The 26,361-nt window shown below is 44.8% G+C and overlaps 2 protein-coding genes and 1 non-coding gene across 9 annotated transcripts; 1 reads left to right on the top strand and 2 right to left on the bottom strand.

Annotated features, from left to right (window-relative positions):
• Positions 1-81: 81 nt before the first annotated feature.
• Positions 82-244, bottom strand: LOC148155723 (U1 spliceosomal RNA). The gene has a single exon (XR_015765153.1). It is a non-coding gene; the product is annotated as a U1 spliceosomal RNA (small nuclear RNA).
• Positions 245-1,601: 1,357 nt separating this feature from the next.
• ech1 (enoyl CoA hydratase 1, peroxisomal) lies at positions 1,602-8,065 on the top strand. Its single transcript, XM_015007878.2, has 11 exons — positions 1,602-1,749; positions 1,859-1,906; positions 3,093-3,255; positions 4,622-4,710; positions 5,462-5,586; positions 5,666-5,714; positions 6,279-6,343; positions 6,860-6,930; positions 7,031-7,102; positions 7,285-7,435; positions 7,790-8,065. The coding sequence occupies exons 2-11, from the start codon at positions 1,870-1,872 to the stop codon at positions 7,892-7,894; spliced, it is 927 nt and encodes a 308-aa protein (XP_014863364.2). The 5' UTR covers positions 1,602-1,749; positions 1,859-1,869; the 3' UTR covers positions 7,895-8,065.
• A 19-nt stretch (positions 8,066-8,084) lies between these two features.
• cep295 (centrosomal protein 295) lies at positions 8,085-25,822 on the bottom strand. Of its 7 annotated transcripts, none has more exons than XM_088011589.1 (30): positions 25,467-25,822; positions 24,804-25,004; positions 24,572-24,696; positions 24,408-24,501; positions 23,033-23,146; positions 22,820-22,960; positions 22,130-22,313; positions 21,130-21,309; positions 20,886-21,053; positions 20,601-20,698; positions 20,218-20,424; positions 19,628-19,704; positions 19,273-19,560; positions 18,300-18,546; positions 17,698-17,857; positions 14,371-14,547; positions 13,744-14,283; positions 13,576-13,673; positions 12,735-12,858; positions 11,908-12,099; positions 11,711-11,829; positions 11,013-11,313; positions 10,804-10,938; positions 9,957-10,510; positions 9,502-9,666; positions 9,210-9,246; positions 8,835-9,113; positions 8,401-8,497; positions 8,235-8,334; positions 8,085-8,169 (listed from the first exon to the last, which is right to left on the bottom strand). In XM_088011589.1, exons 1-30 carry the CDS (start codon positions 25,563-25,565, stop codon positions 8,125-8,127), a joined length of 5,346 nt encoding a protein of 1,781 aa, XP_087867715.1. In that variant the 5' UTR covers positions 25,566-25,822; the 3' UTR covers positions 8,085-8,124. The 7 variants fall into 7 exon arrangements, with proteins under 7 accessions (XP_087867715.1, XP_087867717.1, XP_087867711.1 ...); XM_088011591.1 differs by having other exon boundaries at positions 12,735-12,825; XM_088011585.1 differs by having other exon boundaries at positions 8,235-8,497.
• Positions 25,823-26,361: the final 539 nt, after the last annotated feature.

Raw genomic sequence — 26,361 nt, 5'->3', positions numbered from 1 at the left:
ATTTATTACTGTAGTGACTTCAGCATTAATGAAATATCGGTACTATTGGCTTCCCATAAATTTATTATTTAACATTAAAACCAGGGGAGAGCGCGAACGCAGTCCCCCACCACCATAAATTGTGCAGTTGAGATTCTCCCATGTGGAGAATTCACAGAGGTCAGATCGCCGCAGTGCAATGGCTGATCCTCACCCTGGGTGATCCACCTACAGGATCATGGAGTCACCCCTGCCAGGTAAGTATGCCGTTCATTCCTCCGACGGACCTTCATCAACTCCACACATCCGGTTCTGACTCACGGTGGGAGATTAAAATATTCCCTGAGTCACTGTAGGATTTAACTTTTAACTAAACACATTCAGAAACTCAGAGAAATAATAAATATATGAAAAAATAAAAAATGTTAAACCTAATCAACCTCACAAATGTTAAAGTTTATCCCAGAAGTTTTCTATTAAAAAATTTAAGATTAATATTTATTAATTTATTTTTTTCTAAAAAAAAAAAAAAAATCAGAAAAAAAAATCTACCGTTCAGTCTAAGACATTGTGTACAAAGAGAAACATGGCTAAAACTAAAATGTTCAGATTAATCCCAGAAATTGAGATAAAAGAAAAATCAGGAGCAGCAGCAGAGAATGTTTTGCTGATTGATCTCTTGCGGTTGAGATGAGGACAATGGATTCAGTATTTTATCCATGTTTTGTTTATTTTGTACAAGACAAAGTTGAAACACTTTATTTGAAGGGGGGTGAATAAGACTGACATGACACTGTCATAAACATGTCATAACACCTGTCATGAACATGAATAAGCCTTCATGAATATTTATGATTGTTGTCATAAAGCGTCATTCGGTAAATTATGACACTTTCAATACAAAGTTGACATTATTCAAAATGTCTTTGTTATGACAACTTGACATTAACCAAGAAATCATTACTGTTATAAATTTGTTATAAAAGAATTAATGATTGCACTTTAAAAATCAGGTAACTTTATGTTATTAAAGTTTAAACAGTTATGATTTCCTGGTTAATGTCAAGTTAAATAACAAAGACATTTTGAATAATGTCAACTTTGTATTGAAAGTGTCATAATTTATCGAATGACGCTTTATGACAACAGTCATAAATATTCATGAAGGCTTATTCATGTTCATGACATGTGTTATGTCATGTTTATGACAGTGTTATGACAGTCTTATTCACCCCCCCTTCAAATAAAGTGTTACCGAGGAAGTTTATGTGCTAATTCATTATTTTGGCTGACAGAAAGCACCCTGATTGTTAAACTACTTTTGGGTGGAATTATTAGTCTCATTTTATTTCATTTTAATTCATACACGTTTCCTACTGAACCTTAGTTAAGTCTTCAACCTACTTAGTTTGAAGAACTGAAATTTCATTGAAATATTCTTTAAAAATATCAGTTTACTTTTAAAGCACTTCTACAAAAACACTTTTTATCAGTTTTTCCTTGTTATCTCTAGAAATGTTATTTCATGTTGAATAAATATATAAATTACTTCATTTTAACATTCATATAAAACTCAACAGTATCAAAATCATGAACAGATCAGTTCGCGTTTCTCCGTACGCTACGTGAGCCTCATCGGCCACCGTATTAGAAGCTTAAATGGCTGGGAATCCGTTTCTGAAAGTTTCGTTCCGGTTTGTAGTTTAATTTTAGACATACATTGTTGTGTTGTTTAACATTTAGTTGGAGGTGAACCAGCGGAGAGTTTCGGTAAGTTAGCTGGTCTCAGTTAGCATTAGCCATGCTAGTTAGCATGGTAGCTAGCAGGGATTTTTAAATGTCTCAGTTTTATCACATTGAAAACATCCGATGTCTGCAGGGCAAAGGGCGATGCTGTCGGTCCTGTTTAGATCAGCCCTGCCTAAATGTAAGTTTAACTGTTTATGTTGGCTTATTAACTCGTTTATGTTTATGTTGGCTTATTAACTCGTTTATGTTTATGTTGGCTTATTAACTCGCAGTTTGTGAACTTCATAGTTAAAAAAATAAACATGTAGTTTCCGATCATCTCCTCATGTTTTTGTCGGAGATTAGGTTCGAAAATCCGATTAAATGAAAGAAACGAGCTTTAAATGGAATATAGGTGAAAGGTCAAGTTTACGGATCGAGTCAAAGTTCTTAGAGTTTCCTTAAAATTAACAAAACATTTTTAACAACTTACCTAAAATCAGGTAGAACTTATTCCACTGGTGTCCAAAGTGCGGATAGGGGGCCATTTAAGGCCTCGAAGTGAGGTTGAGCGGCCCTCGGTCACAGAACAAAAATGATCTTCCATTTTGGCTGTTGATGCAGTTACACATTTTACAGATTAATTAAAGTCTAGTAAAAGTGAAAGGTAAAACACAAAATATTGATCATTAGTCAACCATGTTTGATGCAATTATTTGATTTCACAACAAACATCCAGTGACTTTTCCTCAAGGGCAGACTTTAGCACAAATGTTTGGGGAACTGAGCAACATAAAACAAGATATTTTTTAGAAAAATGAGCGACACATAATCTGTTCTTGTTGCTGAGAATAAACACAAAGAATAGAAAACAACCAACATTTAAAACGTTGTTTAATACTTCAAATATACTGCTCATGTGGTGAAAAGTTTTTTTCAGTTTTAGAGATTTATTTCTTTCATCATAAAAATAAAGTTGAATAATAGTTTACGTGAGAAAAATACTAATATTATTCCATAACATAAAGAATGAACTGAAAGTAACAAATGATCAGCAGCAAATCTATAAAAGGAAAGAATAAATTCAGATTTAGAAACTATTTCTGTCCGACTAGCAAATATTTTCACAACCATAAACAAGTATTAAAAAAAAAACGATGGGAGAAACAGTAAACAATGTTTTTCATTTGTTAAAATGTAAGTGAAGGAAAATGCCTGAATGGATTTAAACTCCTGATCTGAATCAGAATCTTTTTGTTTTTATAAGTTTTACTCTTTTAAGACATGTTAAACGTTAATAAAATGTGATGCAGTTTTTCTCCTCAGCTGGGTCAAAGGTCATCTTTTCTCTGTGAATAAAAAAATGAAATGTCTTTGTCGTTCAGACGGCAGGATGTGGCGACCCGTCCCGGTCAGAACCATGTCGTCCTCAGACGGGCCCACGGCGCCGTTCACCACGCTGGCCGTCAGCCAGCCGGCCGAGTCCGTCACGCACGTCCAGCTGCACCGACCCGCCAAGCTCAACGCCATGAACAAAGCCTTCTGGAGGCAAGACCAACACTCGGCTCCGCTTTCAGTTCTTCAACATTTAACTTCTGGAAAATCTGGATTTTTTTGTTGATTTTTTTTCTGGGTTTCCGTAGTTCAGGATGATGTCATCGCGCCCAGGGCAGCCATCTTGTTTAAGCGTGTTTTTCTATTTATTTGGGCTCTGAGTGTTGAGGCCAGGCTGCGATTTTTTTGTTTTTTATGGTTAATTACAAGAGTAAAACAAGAATATTGCAATAATTAATTAATATGACAATGAAGTCAAAATAATGCAAGAATAAAATATTAATATTACCAGAAAACAGTCGTACTATAAGGAGAATAAAGTAATAACTTTATGATTAAACCAAATTGAAATGAGGAAAGTTGAGCATCTTGTAAAGGTTCACAGGCTGAGCTGGTCCGTTAATCCTGAAGCTTTTCTCATTAAAACAAAGTTTTTTCTGGTAATTTGGCTCTGTTCTCCACAGTTCAGCTCACAGAAGGGAGGATTAAAGTAAAACCCACTTTCTGAGAATATTTTCCATCACTTGTAATTTATTTTTTTATTATTAAAATCAGAAATCAGATTTAATATGAAAAAATCAGAGATTTATTTTTGAGCCACATTAAGTATCAATGAAATGGAAAGTAGAAGTTTGTTATTGTTAAATATGGCGCATCTCTGCCAGTTTAGCATAATCATTTTTAATTCATATCTTTAGTTTACATCAATTTTATTGTTTTTTTATGTTCTTTATTCAAATTGGGAATTCATTTTACAAAAAAAGTCCTGTTAGGTCAGACTGTAACCAGTTAAATACAGTTTTAAACCAAGAATTTAGTTTCTACCGTAACAGCTTCTACAAAAACTGTAATAAATAAATGTACATAAATATTAACTTTATGGTAAAAAAAATGTCATAAATTCCCTCAAACCCGGCGGCTGCACAACTTTGGCTCGGGTCACATTAGCGTCTCTGAATTAATTTTATTTATCAGGTTTGAGGCTAAAAATCCCTCCAAGATTGTAAACACTGCTGACCTTTGACCCAGATATTAAGGGGCTTTTATAGATTTCAAATAAAGTTTAGAAATTATTTTAAACCAGCAACATTTTCAGGTGGAAAATCCTAATGGTGCAACTACATTTCACAAACTTCCCCAAGTTCTAGAAGGGTGGTGTAGTTTTTCCTTCCACTCAACTTTCTGTGAATGCTATATTTGACCTTTTCAGTTTTCTAAAGCTCAGAGACACTGAATCTGGGGTTTTAATTGGGCTAAAAATAAGTCATTTATCATGAATTTAGTTAATAGTTTGTCTTTTTGAGACGAGTTTTTGATAATTTCATTGTTTTGTTACAAATGGTGGTTTTTCTCATTGTAGGGAGATGGTGGAATGTTTCCAGCAGATCTCTGACGACCAGACCTGCAGGGTGGTGCTGATTTCTGGAGCGGGGTCGACCTTCACAGCAGGTGAGCGTCCGTCTGGCTGGAAACGGGCCTTTAGTATAAATACGTTTATGTGACCTTTCATATAAAATACATAATAAACAACGACATGCAGAAAATACTCAGATTAGTGCAAACAGCTGCAGAAATCTAAGAATCTGTTTCCAGTCTCTGAAGTTTGTTTCTTTAAATGCAAAAATCAACCTGCTCCAGTACGACGGCGGATTAATGCCACTGGAAATGTATAAAAAACAGGAAGAGTACATTTCTGCCAAAAACATCTCACAAATTTTACCAATAAAAAACAGAAAGAAATTCTGATGAATTTAAGAAAATTTCTAGAAAAAAAAATAAACAAGGAAATGTGCAAGAATTTTAAGATAAACAAAAAAAGTTGGAGATTTCTGAATTTCAAATGTCACACATTTTTCTAGAACATTTCTGAGACTTAATCACTGAATTTCTAAGTTTTTGGCAGGAATGTACTCCTTTATTTCTACTTACGAAGCCCCTGGCAGGCCGTTGTAAAAATCCCATTAAGTTTTGGATCTACATTAAAAATCGAGTTACTTTATTTGCTTGATTTTAAGTCGGATTTTTTTATCGACAATTTTGGCCCACATGGAAAAAGTTAGTACTCCCCCCCAGTGGATGAAACTGAGATAGGAATAACAGACAGATGACTACTCTGAGGTGAAAATAAACAGCTGACTCTGTGGGCAACGCCACGATGCCGCCGCCGGGTTCTGATCCCGTCTGACCTGCCGCCGTCCAGGGCTCGACCTGATGGACATGGCGGGCGACATTCTGCAGCCGGAAGGCGACGACTCGGCGCGGATCGCCTGGAACGTCAGGAAACTGATCAAGAGGTACCAGGAGACGTTCTCCGTCTTGGAGAAGGTAAACGGTGTGAGGGAGGACCGGCGGTCAGAAAGGCTCATCAGACGGTCAGGGTTCACTTCTTCTTCTTCTCCTGCAGTGTCCAAAGCCGGTGGTGGCGGCGGTCCATGGAGCCTGCATCGGAGGAGGTAGGACGCCATCAAGATGGCCGACATAAATCCAGCAGCGAGAAGCGTAACAAAGACATGAAGTCATTGCTTATTTTTACTTGATAAGAAACCTTTAATTAGATTTTTTAAAAATTTACAGTTAAATTTACTTAATCTGAAACTGCAAGGATTTTATTAATTTGAGTTATTTTATTCAGGAAAGAGAAGGTCCTTTGTTTTTACTGGTACAAAGTCCTTCACTGTAAAAATGAAATCTTTCCAAGTATTTTTAGTCAAATATCTCAGTACGTTTGAAATAACACAAAACTTACAAGGTGATTTAACTGAAAACTTTTATGTTGTCTACCTAAAAACATAAAAAAACAGATATAAATGTTCTAAATTACAAATTTATTTCATATTTTCATCTTAAATCCTAAAAATGTAGAAAAAAAATCTTTTAAAACCTGCTTCTGCCTTTTCTCACTGATTAAATGTTTTATTTAGCCTTTAGATGCTATAAATTCATTTAAAACAGAGCTGCAGCTGATTAATTAAACCAGATTATTGATCGTTTCTAATAATTATTGGTTCTTCCTGCAGGCGTTGACCTGATCACAGCCTGTGACATTCGGCTGTGCACCCAGGACGCCTGGTTCCAGGTCAAGGTCAGAAAACGGGTCAAAACTCAGGAATAGTTGCAGCTGGACAAATGATGCACTAATATATCAACATATTGGTTTGACACAATTTCAAAGCGTTTTGTTTTTTAATTACCTCATATTCTAATAAAGTATTTAAAAGTAGCTTAAGCTACAACTGATCCTCCTGGCGCCATGATTAAGTCCTAACAGGAAGTTGTGGTTATTTGAAGCAATCTGATTGGCTGACAGGTTTTGGCCTTGTGCTGCACTGCCCCCTATGGGTTGGCATGTTTAAAGCAACACTGAGTGGCGTGTTTGTGTGGATGGGAACGTTTCGGAAACCATTCCAGCTTAAGACGTGGCGGACATGTTTGTTTTTATGGAGACTGAGCTGCGTGTGGATGAAGGACCATAAGTTTCTCTGGAGTTTTTACTCTTTGAACTTCCCTGTTAAAGTCAGCAGCTCAGTCTTGATGGTTGGGAACGTTCTGAGCGGTTCCGTCTGATCCTCACCGTTTCCTCACCGTCTCCGTTTCACAGGAAGTGGATATCGGTCTGGCGGCGGACGTAGGAACGCTGCAGCGGCTTCCTAAAGTGATCGGCAGCCGCAGGTAAAACCCAACCCGACCGGGTTCTGGTCCGCTGGTTTCGGACTCGGCCATGTTTATTAGCAGGAACTTTGAGTTGAAAGGTCATGTGCGGTGTGTGCAGCCTGGTGAACGAGCTGGCTCTGACCGCCAGGAAGATGTACGCCGACGAGGCCAAGAGCAGCGGACTGGTCAGGTAAAAACCCAACGTTAAAAGCGATGGCAGATTTTACACAGTCGGGTATTTGGACTCATCACTTTAAAAACTTTACTCATATTTTCCCCCAGATTTTATTTTCTGTAAATGTGACATTTTCAGCAATCCTTATTTTGTGACTCCCGTTTTGAGCTGCAGCCTGAACGTGCTTGTCGCTGCAGCCGGGTGTTTCCAGACCAGGAAGCCATGATGGCCGGCGCGCTGGACATGGCGGCGGAGATAGCGGCGCGCAGCCCGGTGGCCGTGCAGGGAACCAAGATCAACCTGATCTACTCCAGAGATCACAGCGTCGCCGAGGGACTGGACTACATGGTTCGGCACCCCGCTGCTTTTATTTACATCATCTGTTTATCTTAAAGTTTATAATAATGTTCATTTGGCCCGTTTATCTTTATTAGTTTATATTTTTTAGTCTTTTTGATTTGAAGTTTTTTGCATTTTATTAGTCGATATATTAGTCAGGTTTATTAGAATACTTTTATTTTGTGTAATTTTATTTTTTTAAAGTTCATATCAGATAATATTCATGTTTATTTGATCTGTTTAGTTTTTTCATAGATCTTTCTTATGTTATTTGAGTTTGACTTTTTATCGGTTTCAGTATTGGATCATGCTGATCATATAAAGTAAAACGTTGGCTGCAGTTCTTCCTGTCCGTCTCTGCAGGCGGCCTGGAACATGAGCATGCTGCAGACCCAGGATGTGATGAAGTCGGCTCAGGCCGCCATGGAGAAGAAAAGCCCCAAAGAGACGCTTTTCTCCAAACTCTGAGCCTCTGCTGACGGTTTTAATCTCCAGATTATTCTCTTCAGCCACCAGATTAACACCGACCTCCTGGATGATCAGTTTGGGTTCTCTAATCTTTATAACTTTGGTTTCTTGTTGCGAATTAATTATGTTTATTTAATAAATTCATCTGAATAAATGTTTATTTGTGCCAAACATCAGTCTGAGCCCAATCTTTAAAACAATCTGAGTTTTTATTAAATAAAGGTGATAAATTAAAACGTTGGCGTCTGCTTGGCTCGGAGCTTCTGCAGCGTTTTCTGTGGAGGGAAATCAGAGTGAGCTGCGGTTCTGCTGCAGGAACCCGAGGCGGAAACGCTCCTACCCTGTGGAACTCCTTGGCCCTGAGCCGGTTCCTGGCCCAGTCCTCCTGCCGGCTGCGGGCCGCTCGCTGCTGCTTCACCTCCTCCAGCTGCTCGTACAGCCTGAACACACACACGGCGCTCACACACTGCTCAGAGCGCAGACGGCCCGCCCCGGCCCGCCGGTACCTCTGGGTCCGCTGGTGCATCTCTGACAGGTTCCGCTTCCTCTGATCCGGATCGCTGATCCGAACGTCGGTTCCGATCTGAGGACCGGAGCGGCGACCTGAGAGAAGAACCGGGTCGCAAAATTCTGTTAAAACGACGTCTGGAGATGAACGAATCAGAACCAGGATGGAAAAACAACAAAAATCTGTAAAACAGCAAAACGCAGCCAGAGCTGGAGAGAAACTAGTTACATTTACTAGAGTAACATTTTGGAAAAAGTGCTCTGACAAAACTATTATATTCTCAGAATAAAAAGGATCAGAATTATGAAACAGTTATGAGAAATTTGTAAGCTGAGAAAATTCTAATAACACAAAAAGTCGTACAACAGTAAGTCGTAATAATGCGATAAAACGTCTTGAGGTTAAAGTCGTAGACCTTATAAGGTGTGCTACCTGGTGGAGGTGGGCGGAGCTTCCTCTCTGCTCTCTTTCTGTCCTCCGTCGTGCTCTGGGACTCGGCCGTCTCCTTCCTGGGGACGGTCTGGACCTTGGCTCTACCTGCATCTCGTCCTTCGACCAGAACCCGACTCGGGGGTCCGTTCCTGGCGGCGGCCCGCTTGGCTTTGATCTCCTGAACGCGGCGGTCGGACCGCTGCATGAGAACCCGGCGTCGCCGCTGGAAGACGTCATGCTGGTTCCTGCTGGGACTCCAGAGGAACTCCAGGAGGGATGCTGGACACGGGGACCAACAAGATGGCGGCCATAATCAAGATGGCGGCTTTAAGGCCTCACGTGATGCTTCGACCTGAGCAGCTGATCTGTCTGTACCTGATGGCGTCTGATGAGCCAACGTGGTTTCAGCCCCCTGGTGGACAAAGCGTGCCGGTTAGAAAAATGTTGATGTTTGTTCAAACTGTCACCATTTGTGACATTTTTCTTGCAAATATTTTACTTTTGAAACACAAATTTTCAATTTTTTTCAAGAACATTTCTGAGACTAATTTCAATGTTTTCTGTCTACATTGTTCATTAATATGTTGTATTATTCTGGTAAGTTTAACAAACAAACATTTTTAATTAAAGTTACTGCAGATTCGATGTAAAGCTGAGATAAATGAACCTCTGTCGGCTCCGTTTCCATGGTTTCCTGTCCATCTGTGATGCTGTCTGGACCGTCCTGCAGTCCCTCGTCGTCCGTGGCGACCGCGTCCTGGAGCGTCGTGTCCGTCAGACTCACCAACGTGATCTGAGACTGCTCCAGGATGCCCCTCTCCCCGTCTGACTCCTACAGAACCACAAATCCACCCAGTTCAGATCCAGCAGGAGGAACTAACAGTTCAGCGCTAAAAACACTCCTGAAAGTACTTTTTCCCCCAAAACTTTACTCAAGTAAATGTAACTGAGTAAATGTAACTAGTTGCTCTCCAGCTCTGCATAACACGCAGCGCTACGCTAGCTGCTGCTGCTGTTCATTTAATTTTCCACACAACTTAAAATGATCCGTTTTAGATTTTCTGCACCTGATCGAACCTTAAAATGATTCTTGTTTTCTACGTCAGTCAGATGAAAACATACCGGTGTGATTTCTGAGCTGGAGAAATCCTGACCTTCACCGACTGGGACGGAAACTCTGGAGGATTCTGCCTCCGACGAGCCGAGAGCGGACGCTTCCCCGAACCCGCAGGGCGGCGTCCCCGGGGCGGGGGACATGTGGGACACGCAGGGCGCCGTCCCCAGGGCGGGGGACATGTAGGACACGCAGGGCGCCGTCCCCAGGGCGGGGGACATGTGGGACACGCAGGGCGGCGTCCCCGGGGCGGGGGACATGTGGGACACGCAGGGCGGCGTCCCCGGGGCGGGGGACATGTGGGACACGCAGGGCGGCGTCCCCGGGGCGGGGGACATGTGGGACACGCAGGGCGGTGTCAGGACTCCGTCCTGCTGGACGCACTCGGAGATGACGAGCCGGGAGAAGGACTCCTCAACGTCTCTGCGGCCGTCCGGCTCCTCCGCTCTCAGCTGCTCCAGCGACGGATCGTCTGATGTGTTGAGGTCAGGAAGGTGAAAGGTCACAGGGGGGTCAGCGGTTTCGTTGTGGGTGATTTCTGGACGCAGCGGGTGGAACGAATCTGAGTGGAGAGAGAAAGACGAGTCGTTTCAGTCCAACTTTATTTCTGAAGAACAAAAAATGTAGGACTAAAATGATTAACTGATTAATCGATTATTAAATTAGTTGAAAATTATTTCTGTAATCAATTAATTGATATCTGGAGTGAAGACACTCAAAAACTGCTGGTAAAGATAATATTTTAAATAAACAATCGTTTGTTGAGCTGGTTAATCCTGGCAGCCCGCCAGGCTGAGGGAACCCAGAACACCAGATCGGGTTTAAATGAGAAACACTCCTGATGTTTTCTCTCACCGTCGGCGCCGTGCGGGTCCAGGTCCTCCAGCCCGGCTCGGTTCTGCAGCACCGAGTTCGAGGCGGGCGGACTCTGAGCCAGGCGGCGCTGCAGTCCTGATGGTTCTCTGGACTCGGCTGCAGAACTTCGTTCACCTGAATTCGGTCATTAATTTAAATTTAAATTATCTTTAACTAAAAAACCAGAAATGATCCAGAATAAAACACACCGGAGCTTTCACTGAGCTGATCGGCAGAGACCTGCAGCTCCCCGACCAGAACCCTCATCTGGACCTCCTCCGGCAGCTCATCCGACCAGGACGGTTCCGACGCGTCATGACCAGCCCAGAAACCCGGACTGTCGGACTGTTGGGACAGGCGGCCGATCATCCGGCTCAGAGTGGAGTCCCAGCCGCTCCGACCCGGCGGACCGGGCCTGGTACCGATCATGGAGGACTGAGCCGACGGCTGGCCGACCAACCGCTCCAGAACCGAGAGCCTCTCTGGAGCCACGCAGGACGGGTTCTGCTCCTGAAAACAGCAGAAAGGCTCAGAACCGGACCGGAGACCGCAGGGCATTCTGGGTAAATACAACCAAAGCTAACGTGCTAGCCTAGCGCGAGCAGCAGAAATGGCTCGTGGCCAAAGACTAGAGAGAGAGAGAGACAGAGAGAGAGACAGAGAGACAGAGAGAGACAGAGAGAGACAGAGAGACAGAGAGAGAGACAGACAGAGAGACAGAGAGATAGAGAGAGAGACAGACAGAGAGACAGACAGAGAGATAGAGAGAGAGATCCTCCAACCGCTAAAATCTGACGCCTCCATCTCGTTTCCAAGTTGTGCTCTGATTACATGTAGCTGGTTTATCAGATCAACCGATCAGATCTTCTGATTGATCTGAACCTGGTTGAATGGATGAGTGACTGACCGGGTTTGGGTCGTGGCCGGCCACCGGGTGGCGCCGGGCTTGCCGACGAGCCGACGTCTCATCCTCCGTCCTGGACGGCTGAGAGAGCGAAGAGCCGGACTCCTCCAGAGCGTCGCTGTCTGAGATCAACAGGAGAGTTTTTATCGTTCTGGACGTGAACCGGGCCGGTCCGGACCGAGATGGAACGGGATCCGGACCTGTCGTCGTTCCTGCGGCGCTGAGCGAGATGTCGAGCTCTCTGGTGTATTTATCGATGATGCGCTGGATGACGCTGTCGTTAAACACCGAGTCAACAGGCGGGCCAGCGGGGACGGACGAGTCCGGAAAACCCGCACAGGAAGCGGCACCAGAACCCGGTCCAGTTGGGTTGGAGAGCCGAGGGTTGTCTGCTGAAACCAACAGGAAGCTGGCGATCATTTTTAACGATTAGACACGTTTTCTGCTCCACAGCGGAAGGCAAAATAAAAGCCCAACAGGAAGTCAGAATTACCTGAATAAAAGCCATAATTAGTTTTATTCATAATTAAGACAATAAAAAGTCATAATTAAAATAATAAGTAATAAATTTGAGTCTTAAAGTCATAATTAGTCACAATAAAACATTTTGCTGGTTGATAAATTGTCCCAGAAGTTATTGCCATAAATGATAATATTGTTGTTTTGAGACCATTTTGCAGTAATATAATAAACATGACATAATAATAATAATAATAATAATAATAAGTCATTCCCAAAGAACAACAAACTTTAAATTCAAATAAACATTTAACACTGGAAGACATTTTAAATATCCAAAATGAATAAAAACAACACAAACAACCAATAACATTAATTATAAAGCCTCTGTAAACTAAATTATCCTCCAAAATAAAAGACCAGAATGAAAACTTTTCATCCAGTTTTTGGTAGAAAGACAAAAACAATGAATCATGCAAACAGAAATTATTGAGCGATTAGTTGATTTATAGAGACATGGCAAGTCAGTTATTATAACAACTGCGGGTTTCAGGTCTGGCTGACTCACCGACATTCTGCTCCGGGTCGGTGGAGACGTAGCTGCCGCTGGAGATGGTGGTGGAGGAGAGGCAGTCGGAGCCGGCCAGCCTGCAGAGAGCCTGAGGCAAAACCGGAGACTCACTCAGGTGTGTCTGTAAAGCACGTTTCAGCAACAAGACGGGTTAAAGCGATTTATGTAACAAAAACATTCCAGTGGCAAAATAAAGAGAAGTCATGAAAAGCTGGACTAAAATAAACGACGTGCCGGTTATTACTAGAGGTGTGCCGATCGATCGGTGACCGATCTAGTTATTACTAATCGGATCAGAACTAAAGGACTGAGCTCAGTTCAAGTGTAGAAACCCTCATGAAAACGTGTTGAATGGACACGATTCAGGTTCAGACGTTTCACATCATCGCTCAGTACACAGAAACACACGCACACACAGAAACACACACACAAACACACAGAAACACACACACGCACACACACACACACGCACACACACACACACAGAAACACACACACACACGCACGCACAACACCACACACACCACACAACACCACACACACACACACACACGCACGCACGCACGCACAACACCACACACACACACACGCACGCACGCACAACACCACACAACACCACACACACACACACACACACACACACAGAAGCTTCTCCAGCGTAATCAGCGGTGGAGGCGTCGTCTGCCTCCGCTCTCAGATTTGGCTAGTTTTCATCATCGATCCAGAGCCGGTGGACCTCAGAGGGGATTCACAGGAGAAGAAAGTCCAGATATGAAGTCAAATCCGTCTGATTCTCATTAGAGTCACACAGACTGCGCGGTTAGCTCGGCACGGTTACCTCTGAGGGGGATCCAGAGCTCAGAGCTGCAGGACCGGGCGAGTCGGCTCCTCTTCCAGAATCAGAACAAGGCGCTGACGTCGCTTTCATGGCCAAATCTAGAAAAACAGGAGAATCACTGCAGCTTCACGTTTTCTCCCTCAGCAGGTCGTTTCTGCGCATCCGTACCAGAACCAGACGACTCTGGAGTCGTTGCTGCCCCAGACAGGAGTCGCTCCCTCCAGGGAAGACGGCAGGAGGTCTCCGACCCGACCCGGCTGTCAGCAGAACCATCCTGCAGGTTAACGTCTGATAGGCGTGACGGAACGTCGTCTTCTGGGCCTGAAGAGACGACCCGCCTCCCAGCCAAGTCCGATCTACAGCTGGAGACGGACCCAGACTGCCTGGTGTCATGTACTGAACCATCCTGCAGATTTCCGTCTGCTGAGCGGGAACGCGCGTCGTCTTCAGTGTCTGAAAAGACGACCCGTCTCTTGGCAGAACCGCACCGCAGGCTGAAGTCTGCTGAGTGTGAAGGAAAGTCGTCTTCTGGGCCTGAAAAGGCGACCCGCCTCCCAGCAGAGTTGGGTCGGCAGCTGGAGACGGAGCCAGATTCCAGAATCCAGTCAGATGTGGAGAAAAATCCTGAACCTTCCTGCAGGTGTGAAGGATCGTCGTCTTCTGGGCCTGAAAAGGCGAGCCGCCGTTCAGCAGAATCGGGTCTACAGCCTGAAAAGACAAGAATCATCATCAGGAGATTCTCCTGGTTTAAATACTGGACGAAACGGGTCCGGAACCAAAGGAGTGGAGGCGGACCTGCAACCCGACTCATGTTGACCGGAGTCTCCACCTCTTGGATGGCGCTGAGCTCATGTTGTTGAGGAATCATCCACTTGAAACCCAGTTTGACCCGAGTCACTGGAGGCTTCTGTGTCCGTGGAGGATGGAGGAGTCCAGAAGGTTCTGGAGGAACGACGCTCGGAACCAGAGGAGCTTCGAAAGGAAACGACAGAACATATTTTAAAACAATTAAACCTGGATAAACGATGCAGATCAACAAAGCTAACTGGGTGCTGCATTACGGCGGCCAGGAGTTAAATACACAGGAATTAACCACCAATAATAATAACGTTACATTATGAAGGTATTTAAGGATTAAAATTAAAATGCAGTGATGGATGTTGGAGCTGCTGACTCTACAGTGTGAAGAACTTATTGATCTTCTTGAGCTTTATGGTGAAATTATGCAGAACGTATGAATTTCATGACTAATTCACCATTAGGACATCTGTTACCGCACACACACACACACAGACACACACAGACACACACAGACACACACACCCACAGACACACACAGACACACACACCCACACAGACACACACACACACCCCCACAGACACACACAGACACACACACCCACAGACACACACACCCACAGAGACACACACACCCACAGACACACACAGACACACACACCCACACACCCACACAGACACACACACCCACACAGACACACACACCCACAGACACACACACCCACAGACACACACACCCACAGACACACACAGACACAGACACACACAGACACACACACCCACAGACACACACAGACACACACACCCACAGACACACACACACACCCACACAGACACACCCACAGAGACACACAGACACACACACCCACACAGACACACACCCCCACAGACACACACACCCACAGACACACACCCCCACAGACACACACAGACACACACACCCCCACAGACACACACACACACCCACAGAGACACACACACACCCACAGAGACACACACCCACAGACACACACACCCACAGACACACACCCCCACAGACACACACAGACACACACACCCACAGACACACACACACACCCACAGAGACACACACACACCCACAGAGACACACACACCCACAGACACACACAGACACACACAGACACACACAGACACACACACCCACAGACACACACAGACACACACACCCACACAGACACACACACACACCCCCACAGACACACACAGACACACACACCCACAGACACACACACACACCCACACAGACACACACACCCACAGAGACACACACACCCACAGACACACACAGACACACACACCCACACACCCACACAGACACACACACCCACACAGACACACACACCCACAGACACACACACCCACAGACACACACACCCACAGACACATACAGACACAGACACACACAGACACACACACCCACAGACACACACACACACCCACAGAGACACACAGACACACACACCCACAGACACACACAGACACACACACCCACAGACACACACACACACCCACACAGACACACCCACAGAGACACACAGACACACACACCCACACAGACACACACCCCCACAGACACACACACCCACAGACACACACCCCCACAGACACACACAGACACACACACCCCCACAGACACACACACACACCCACAGAGACACACACACACCCACAGAGACACACACCCACAGACACACACACCCACAGACACACACCCCCACAGACACACACAGACACACACACCCACAGACACACACACACACCCACAGAGACACACACACACCCACAGAGACACACACACCCACAGACACACACAGACACAGACACACACAGACACACACACCCACAGACACACACAGACACACACACCCACAGACACACACACCCACAGACACACACCCACACACACACACCCACACAGACACACCCACAGAGACACACAGACACACACACCCACAGACACACACACCCACACAGACACACACACCCACAGACACACACACCCACACAGACACACACACCCACAGACACACACACACACCCACACAGACACACACACCCACAGACACACACACACACCCACACAGACACACACACCCACACAGACACACACACCCACACAGACACACACACCCACACAGACACACACACACACCCACAGACACACACACACACCCACACAGACACACACACCCACAGACACACACACACACAGACACACACACACACCCACACAGACACACCCACACAGACACACACACCCACAGACACACACACCCACAGACACACACACACACCCACAGACACACACACACACCCACAGACACACACACCCACACAGACACACACAGACACACACACCCACAGACACACACACCCACAGACACACACACCCACAGACACACACACCCACACAGACACACACACCCACAGAGACACACAGACACACACACCCACAGACACACACACCCACACAGACACACACACCCACAGACACACACACCCACAGACACACACACCCACAGACACACACACACACCCACAGAGACACACAGACACACACACCCACAGACACACACACCCACACAGACACACACACCCACAGACACACACACACACCCACACAGACACACACACCCACAGACACACACACACACCCACACAGACACACACACCCACAGACACACACAGACACACACACCCACAGACACACACACCCACACAGACACACACACACACCCACACAGACACACCCACAGAGACACACACCCACAGACACACACACACACCCACAGAGACACACAGACACACACACCCACAGACACACACACCCACACAGACACACACACCCACAGACACACACACACACCCACACAGACACACACACCCACAGACACACACAGACACACACACCCACAGACACACACCCCCACAGACACACACACCCACACAGACACACACAGACACACACACACCTCGGATCAGGGCAACACATGTATATCAGAAATCTGTCCACAGGTTTGAACATATCTGATCTGAAGGTGAACTGTGGCTTTATAACACCCGACATGTCAGGCATCACAAAACCAACCAAACAAAAAGAATCGGTGGTGGCCAAGGATCAGAAAATCTCAATCTGTGCAGCCCTAAATGAATGAAGAGAAATTCAAACACAAAATTAAATATCAGATTAGATATGATGTGGAAAATCTGTCCACATTTAAAGGCTTTTACAGCCTTACAGGGAGAAGATAAACTCTTCTGTATGAAGTTAATAAGAGCTGGTTTTCATGGGCAGACAGACACCTGCTCCTCTCAGGTCGTCTCCCTCCTCCGGCTCCTCCAGGTGGGACAGACTTCCTCCGTTCGACTCTTCGATGGCTCTCAGCAGAGTCGCCAGCAGCTGCAGCCGTTTCCGCTCGGCTTCCTGTGGGTCCGAAGCGTCACTGGGAGAATCAGAACCGCTCTGAGGAAACACCAGGAGGTCCTCACTCAGATTAAACAGAACAAATCCTGCATATTTTATACAATATTAGACATAAACTAAATATTATTTATTTCTTAAGTTAGAAAATAAACATTTTACTGCCTAAGTGCAGTAAAATGTTTATTTCTTCAGTAAACATCTGATAATTTGTAGCAGCAAAGGATCTGCAGCTAAAATAATCCTAATAATCCCGTCAATACAGTGTGAGGCTGATCTGCTGATTATCATCATTTTGACAGTAAAAGCTGCTCAATATTTACAGGATTTCAAGCTAAAGCTGCAATAGTAAACAGGTCGGAATGTTCTACCTGCAATATGTTCCAGGTAGAACATTTTTACAGAACAATCATCTTTTCTGAGTCTTTCTACTCCAGTTAATCAATCATCTGTGATCAGGTCATTGATTAGTGAAGCCACTGACTCGTCTATCGGCGTCGATCAGAGCCTGCAGCGCCTCCTTCTGCCTCCTCATGTGCTGCAGCTCCTCCTCTGCTCTGCGCCGCTCCTCCTCTTGCTGCTCCTGCTGCAGCGCCAGCGCCGCCCTCTGCTCCGCCACCCGTCTCTGGGCCGCCTGCAGCTCCCGTCTCCTGTGGTCTCTGGAGGTCATCGGGTCAAAGGTGGCCGAGGCGCCGGCGGAGCCGCGGGCAGCGACCGGCGAAGCTCCGGGTCTGTCCGGCAGAGATGGATACTAACTAGTTACATTTACTCCAGTAACTGTTTGGAAATAATGCACTTTTAAAGTATTTTTACTTTTAGTTGAGTAATTTTATATGAATAGTTTCTGGGCAGAGAATCCAAAAACTGCACTTAGTAAGAGTAGAACGACTTCAACATATTTTTACTCAACTAAAGGTAAAAGTAGCTGGCTAGAAAATTAAATCAGAGTGAAAACGTATTTGGTAAAAAGTTTTGAGCAATTCATCAAATTATCATTTAATTAATAAAATTACTCAAGTAAAAAATACAGTGTATTAAGAATACAGTTTTCAAAAAAGTTACTCAAGTAAATATAACTGAGTAAATATAAACAGTTACTATCCAAGTGATTAATATTTCTACTCTTACATTTCTGGATTTTCTTCCCACTGAATGAAAAACAAACATGTAGAAACCAGAAAGTCACCAGACTGACTCAGACCTGCAGCTTCTAGTGACGTTTCATCAGTTGGAAGAAACTGATTTGTAATTATGTTACCTATATGAATTATTTTCATTCTGTTCTTTAAAATAATAAAATTTCCACTTAACTTTATATTTTGATACGTCTGATGATGTAATTTTTAAATTTTAAATGATAATTTGATCAGTACTTCAGTAAACTTTTTTTTTCCTTTACTTGAGTAAAAACACGTTGAAGTATTTCTCTGAGAACAGGTCCTGGATTCTCTGCCCACCTCTGGCTGTCGGCGAGCGGAGCAGCGTCTGGTCTCAGTGAGCTGAACCAGTTGGTAACGGACGGATCCGACGGTACGCTGGAGCCGGCGCTGCTGCTGAAAGCAGGAAGTGACACGTCTGAAGGCTCGGAGGGCGTCGCTGGGCGACTGTCAGACGGGGCAGCGAGGAACGCAGGGTGAACGGGAGGCCTCAGCAAGGCGGCGGCGGTCAGGTTGTGGCGGATCCGGAGAGCTCGCTGGTATTCCTCGAGCCGCTGCCGGGCCACTTCCACGGATCTCTGGTGAATCCTGGAAGATCGCCTTCGTTCAGTCGGGCTGACGGAGCGGCTGGAGCTGAAGGAGAAACGATACGCACCTGTTCTGCTCCAGCAGGCGCTGCTGGTACAGTCTGAGCCTCCCGGTGGAAACGTCTTCCTGTGCAGGAGCCACCGCCTGCAGGAAACAGGAAGTCATCACTGCAGCAGAGAACTGAACATGTCAGTTACATGCAGACGTTCTCAGGGCTTAGCTTTTTGGAAAATAAACGTCAACCACTGAAAAATTCAAGATGGTCTTTAAGAAAAAAATATTTTTTGCCAATATTTATCATTTATAAATACTCTTCACATCAAATCGGAAACAACTGGACTCGTATAAATCATATTTCCTAAAACTTTTTTCAACATGGCCACTATGGGCATCAAGAAAAATTAACTTGCAAACATCAAAGTCCCAGTTTCAGGTTTGGATCCGATTTTGCTTTATTACCTTAAAGTCGAAAACATGATGCGACATAAATTCATCCAAGGGATGAAAATGTGTCACATTTTATGGCAATATCTGGTTTAAAGGAATAAAAAAAGAAAAATGGCCGACATCCTGAAATTCAAGTTGAAATATGAAAGCCTGACCTGAGAGGTGAGGCTAACATGCTGCAGTAACTCTGTTCAGACATGCTGGACCTACTTCTTCCTCAGAGGTTAAGCTGGCCGGTGCGCGGTCCTGGTCAGGAACCTGTGGCTGGAGCAGCAGCGCCTCCTGCTGGGCGGCAGCTCTCAGCTGCTCCCTCTCCCTCTGAGCCTCCTGCAGCATCTGCTCCAGCTCGGCTTTTTGCTCCTCCAGTTCCTGGAGGAGAGCGAGCTGCTGCTGCTTCTCCTCCTCCAGCTCCGCTTCCTTTCAAACAAACAAACCGGTGAAAACTTTCAACATATGAGCCTCCGTTCTACAAGTCCACACATCATCACTGGAGGACTAAAATGGTCTCAAAACAGCAACATTCTCATTTATTTCATTTCTGGGAGAATTTGACGTCATGACAGGCCGACAAACATTTTAACCGTCTCTCTCACCCGCTTCTTCCGTTCTTCTTCGGCTTCCTGGATTCTGCTCAGAAATTCAGCAGGAAGTGAAGGTTCTGCTGCGGGTGGCGGTTCTGTTGGTTCCACAGCTGCATGAGTCAAACACAAAACAGAAACATTCATGTTGGAGAAAAGCACCTAAAAAATTCACATTTCAGGAAATTATGTAATCAGCTTAAAACTGTGTGATTATCGTCATGAGAGCATCAAACTGGCAGTTTTCATCGCTGCTATGGAGACAAAGCAAACAGAGACGCACTCGGACGGCGGGCTCACCGAGCGCCTCGGGGGTCAGAGATCCGGTTTCGATGCTCATGTCTCGCTCTGGGATCAGCTCTGAGTCGACGGACGGAGGAACCCGGCTGCTGCCGCTGATCCAGTCGGTCCTTTGGCTCCGGATCCGATCCAGGAGTTTCCGGAGCGCATGTCTGGGAGGAGTGACGCCTGCGGGAAGAGAGTTTGATGTGAAACGAGATGCAGACGTGAGAAGAAGGGAGATTTTAGTCAAAACTTCGTTCACCATCTGCTGCTTCCTGCTCTCTTTCAACTTCATTCTGAATATTTTCTGCCTCAGGTTCGGCGTTTTCATCCACAGTGACATCCAGGTCCCGGTCCGGGTCCAGATCCAGGTCCTGGCCGGTGCTGGATGAGGCTGGGAGAGGCTCCGGTACCAGCTGGACCACCAGATCACCTTTAACCCCTGAGAAGAGAAACGACTTTGATGCAGAGAGGCTCAGGATGCGTTCACACCCGCCCCGTCTAACCCGCTTTAATCCGACTCCTTTTTGGTCAAAAAGTCCGGTTCGGCTGGTGAGGTGTGAATGCTAAGCTAACTCTGGTCCACCTACAAACTTCAGTCTGGGTTTGGCAGAAGTGAACACTGCAGCAGTTTGAATGCATCAGACCAAAGCAGGAAGTGGACTACAGCGCAGGGCATTCTGGGTAAATGCAACCTAAACAAACATGCTAACCTAGCGCTAGCAGCAGAAATGACTCGTGGCCTTTATCCAAAGAAAAGAAAAATCCGACGCCATCCTGTTTTTGTTGAACACGTTTGGCTTTAGGAGTATTTTTTACTTTAGGAGACGGTTAAGCTCATCTTTTTTACTTTTACTTGAGTAATTTTATTTTTAAGAATTGCTTCTTCCATACGAGTAAAATTTCTGGATTTTCTACCTACTGAGTGAAAAACAAACATTTTAACCAAAAAACCTGCAGATTCTGTTAAAGTTTGCCTGATTTTTATATTTGTTACTTATATGAATTATTGGTATTTTTGTCTTTAAAATACCAAAATTTCCACTTAACTTTTATATTTTGTTCGTCCGATGATGTAATTTTTAAACCTTAAATGATTGATAATTTGATCAGTACTTTTTAAGTCTTACTTGAATAATTTCTTGCTACTTTTTACTCTTACTTTAGAGAAAACATGTTGAAGTAGTGCTACTCTTACTGAGTCTACCGAACCATCAGGTGTGTAAACGGCCTAAATCAATCCTCAGCCGAGCCGCCCTCACGTCTCTCTCCGGTGTACATGTCCTCGAAGGCGAACTCCAGCTCCCTCTGCAGCTCCTCTCTGGCCTCCTGCCTCTGGTAGAGAGGCTGGAAGATCTGAGGCGGCATCTGGGACACCTGCTGCCTTCGCCGCAGCAGGTCGGTCTGCTGCAGGTGCTGCAGCTCCACCAGGAGGCGCTGCCGGTCCTGAAACCAGAGGCTGCTGTTAACACATCTGCAGCACAGAAACTACCATCTGAACAGAAGAGATGTGAGAACAGTTCACATGACTGCATTAGAAACATTCAAAACGTACAAAAACAGAAAAGTGGGAGAAACGGAGATTCAAAGCGAAGACAGCGAAGAAGAACAGAGCAAGAAACCAACAAACTGGATCATGAGACTAAAGGGCTGAATCACTACCAAGCACAAGTTACTTTATTTTACATAGTGCTGAATGTGAACATGTAGAAGCTGCATATAGGAAAATTATATGTGGTTTTTATTTCTGTTATTTGTTTTGTTGTTTTCAGTTGGGTTTTATTTTGGATATTTAAAATGTCTTCCAGTTTGAGGGTGAACTTGCTTTATTATGCCATCATCAAATAGAAAATGTTCTCAAAACAACATTACATTGTGTAAAGTGATGATTACTGGGATCGTTTACTGTCCAGCAGTCGTGGTGAGTCAGAGTTTCAGGATTGGAGGCGTACCTGCTCCAGCTGCTCCCTCCTCAGGGCCTGCCTCCCTCTGACCCGGGCCTTCTCCAGCTGCTCCTCTCTCCTCCTCTCCTCCTCCCTCTGGAGCTCCTGCAGCCTCCTGGACTCCAGGTCAGCTTCCAGTCTGGCGTCAGGCTGCAGAGACGACCAGAGCTTAGAGTCGGCGGACATCAGAACCAGAACCAGAACCAGAAGCAGCTCTCTGACCTGTGCCGCCTCCAGCTCCTTCTCCACGGCGCTCTCTGGCATGTGATAGTGCGTGGCAGCAAAGGCGTTCAGATCCGACCTCTTCACCATGTGGGACTTCCTGGGATCGATGTCCTGCTCCAACCAGGAAACAGTCAAACCTCGGAGCCACAGCTGGGCATTTACCACACCGTTCATCATTTATCATGAGAGGAATTTACATTTACCGTATTTTCCGCACTATAAGGCGCACCTAAAAACCTTCAATTTCCTAAAAAGCCAACAGTGTGCCTTATATATGGACCAATATTGAGCCACAACAGGTTGAGCAACTACGGTAAGCAGCCGCCGACTTCATTTTCCCCCGTAGAAGAAGAAGCGCGCGGTGCATGCTGGGATAGTTGTCAGAACGCTGGTTTGTTAATAAAGTCTGACTGACCTATCTACCTACCAACCGTCTAGAATCAGGTCGTCTGCAGGTCGTTTAGCACCACGTTCTCCACCAACATGCTGTGTGTGAACGGAGAAGGGTGACCATCATCCGGCCACGCCCCGGCCCAGTCAGAAGGCTCTCCTCCTGACCGGAGTCGGACTGTTTTGTTAACATTCACTTTAGTGCAGCTCCATCTAGTGGATGCATAACGTAACTCCAGCCTCTCCTACAGCATCTATTCTATGAGGCTTATAATGCTGAAAATATGGCACCTTTGTCATAATAAATTCCAACTAATGACATTTATAGAAAAACATAACTGTCTGCAATGTTAGATTTACTATTTTTGCCACCAATAAATGTGAAAACCAGAGCTGCACCGATCCGATGTTGATATTTGTTTTGGTCCCAATATTGAAGAAAAATCTAGATATCTAGACTTTATATTTAGAATTCTTAATTGCACTTTCTGAACCATTTCAAAGAAAATTTGATTCAGTTTATTTTCACATGTTTGACCAGGATAGTCAACCTATTGTTTTGATCAGTTTCTTTATTATTTATTTTCCACTGGTAGTTTTGCTCCTAACTGCTCTGACTGAACAAATTAAAGTTGTTTTTACATGTTTGACCAAACTTGTGAAGTTATTGGTGTAGTTAATGTACTGAATGTAGCTCAGGTACATTTACCTTTGAGTTTAAAAATAGAAAACATTTTAGTTAATTTGGCTGTTTTTCTGTATCAGATATCTGATGCTAAACCTCAGATATCTGTAATGGTATCGGAAGTAAGAAACAAACTGATGCCTGAGCCCTGCAGTCACAGCTATAGTTTCATAGCAATGGTTCCACAAAATATGGTGATAAAACTTTGGGTGCCGGTCACTCACTGCTACTTGGACCAAATACATATGCCAGAGTAGGAAAACAATCTGAAAACGGTTGAATTTTGCAGGGAAGCACCTGGATGGGATCAGGCGGAGGCGGCGGGAGTCTGGCCACTTTAGTTGATCGTTCCTTCTCCGTCTGCAGCGCCTTCTTCCTCGCATTGATGGATCTATAAATGAAGGAGGGAAGTTACCATTCTGAACCAACACAAATGTTTTAACAGCTTTCAGGAATCTCACCGTTTCTGTCTCTCCTGCTCTTTAGTCTTTTGGATCTTGAGTTCCTTCAGAGCTTCACGGTAACGCTCCTCTGCTTTAACATGATGCTCCTCCTCCCTCTGAGTTGCAGCTGCCAGGTCAGCTTCCTGAAGCAGGAATATAAAACCTTCCTTTAGCTTATTACTCTAGCCACATTCTGGCTCCACAGCAACGTGTTTCTCACTGCTAAACTAGGAAGCCTCTGCTAGCTCACGGTTTCCTTGGCGCTCCTGTGGCTCTGGCCGATGAGCTGCAGGCTCTCCAGATACAGACTCTGCAGCGTGTGCAGCTTCTCCCTCTGGCGCCTCTCCCAGTCCTCCCTCAGTCGCTCCTCCAGCTGCCGCAGCTCCTGCTGCCGCCGCCGTTCCACCTCCCGCCGGATCTGCAGCGCGATCTGCCGCTGCTGCTCCCGCACCTGGACATCCAACGCACAACGTCAGGTCAGAAACTGGTTCTGGACGCAGTATCAAAAAAGAGTTGGGGAGAACTCAAGATCTAATCCTTGCTCTGCTGCCTTAATTTATCCCCTAGCTTCATTCTGTCTTTCTGTTTTCAACATAGAAAGTACTCCCGGTCCGGTCACTCTTTCTGAGTTTGGTTTTTCTGGGGTTTTCTTCTTGTGAAAAGGGAGTCATTTCTTTCCACTGAAACGACTCCCTTGTATTTATGCTACTCCCTTGTATTTATGCTTCCTCTGGATCAAGCTGAACAGTTTATAAATAGAGCTTATTTGTTCAAATGGATAACTTTTTAACATTTCATGTCTGTTTTTTAAAAAGCACAGTTATTTGGTTTGAATCTGACTGGATTAAAAAACAGAATAATGACTGCTATCTGGGATGAAGCGACAGAACCTTCTGGTAAAACCAACCATTACCTGCTGGATCCGTAGTTTCCTCCGCCTGTCAAGCTCCTCGCGGATTATACGAGCCTCTTCGTTGGGACTCAATCTTAATTTCGACACTTTTCTCTTCATTTTCCTAAAAATGCTACCGGGCACTTTCACAAAAGCGAGTCTGAATGCTAATTAGGCTAACATGACTTCTCTCGCAGTCCAAAACCCGTTCCTTTCGAGCCGCAGCAACCATTGTAACCTAATCCCACGGTTAAAGCGTGAAATAAAAGCTTAGTTATATTATAAATAAAAGGAAAAAACAGCTAAATGCTCCATTTTTTTCGAGGAGAACTCTAACCCGTTGAACAAAACCGACCGTTTGTGTTTTCAACGTCATATCCGGTGGTTTAAATTGACCGCCGTAGCTTTTAAGCACTTTGGTTCCTACTTACAACAATTTTCTAATTTATAAATATATATTATTGAATTGTAATTATATTAAAATAACAATAACTTGATTACAACATTTTTGAAGCACTTAAAAAGTCAACAGCTGATAGTAGTGGAGGTCGGGTGTTTTTCGGAGTTACGAAAAATGTCAGGGGTTCTATGATGTTGTGACACCGGATCTGCACCATTTTTATTTCAGCGTCAGACAATTCGATAACTTCCAACACGGGAGGCGGTCGATCACAAAATAAAATTGATCCCAGCAGGTTGAAGAATTTCTTAATGAAGAGGGTACTAAGCTGATTTTGCGGGTTTATTCAACTGCAGATTACAAAAAAAATATACAGTTAAGGAAAAAGCGATATAACTAATCCCAAACTTGTTACTGACCGAGCAGAAGTATATGGCCTATCCCCAGGGGAAAGCATGCTGCTGCATAAACACCAAACATGTGCTTGGGTACAGAGAACCCTGTTACGCTTGAAAG

The sequence above is a fragment of the Poecilia mexicana genome, unplaced genomic scaffold (assembly GCF_051168715.1).
Source record: "Poecilia mexicana isolate PSO_F unplaced genomic scaffold, ASM5116871v1 scaffold_13, whole genome shotgun sequence".
Lineage (NCBI taxonomy): Eukaryota > Metazoa > Chordata > Actinopteri > Cyprinodontiformes > Poeciliidae > Poecilia > Poecilia mexicana.
This window is presented reverse-complemented; position numbering and strand designations above follow the sequence as displayed.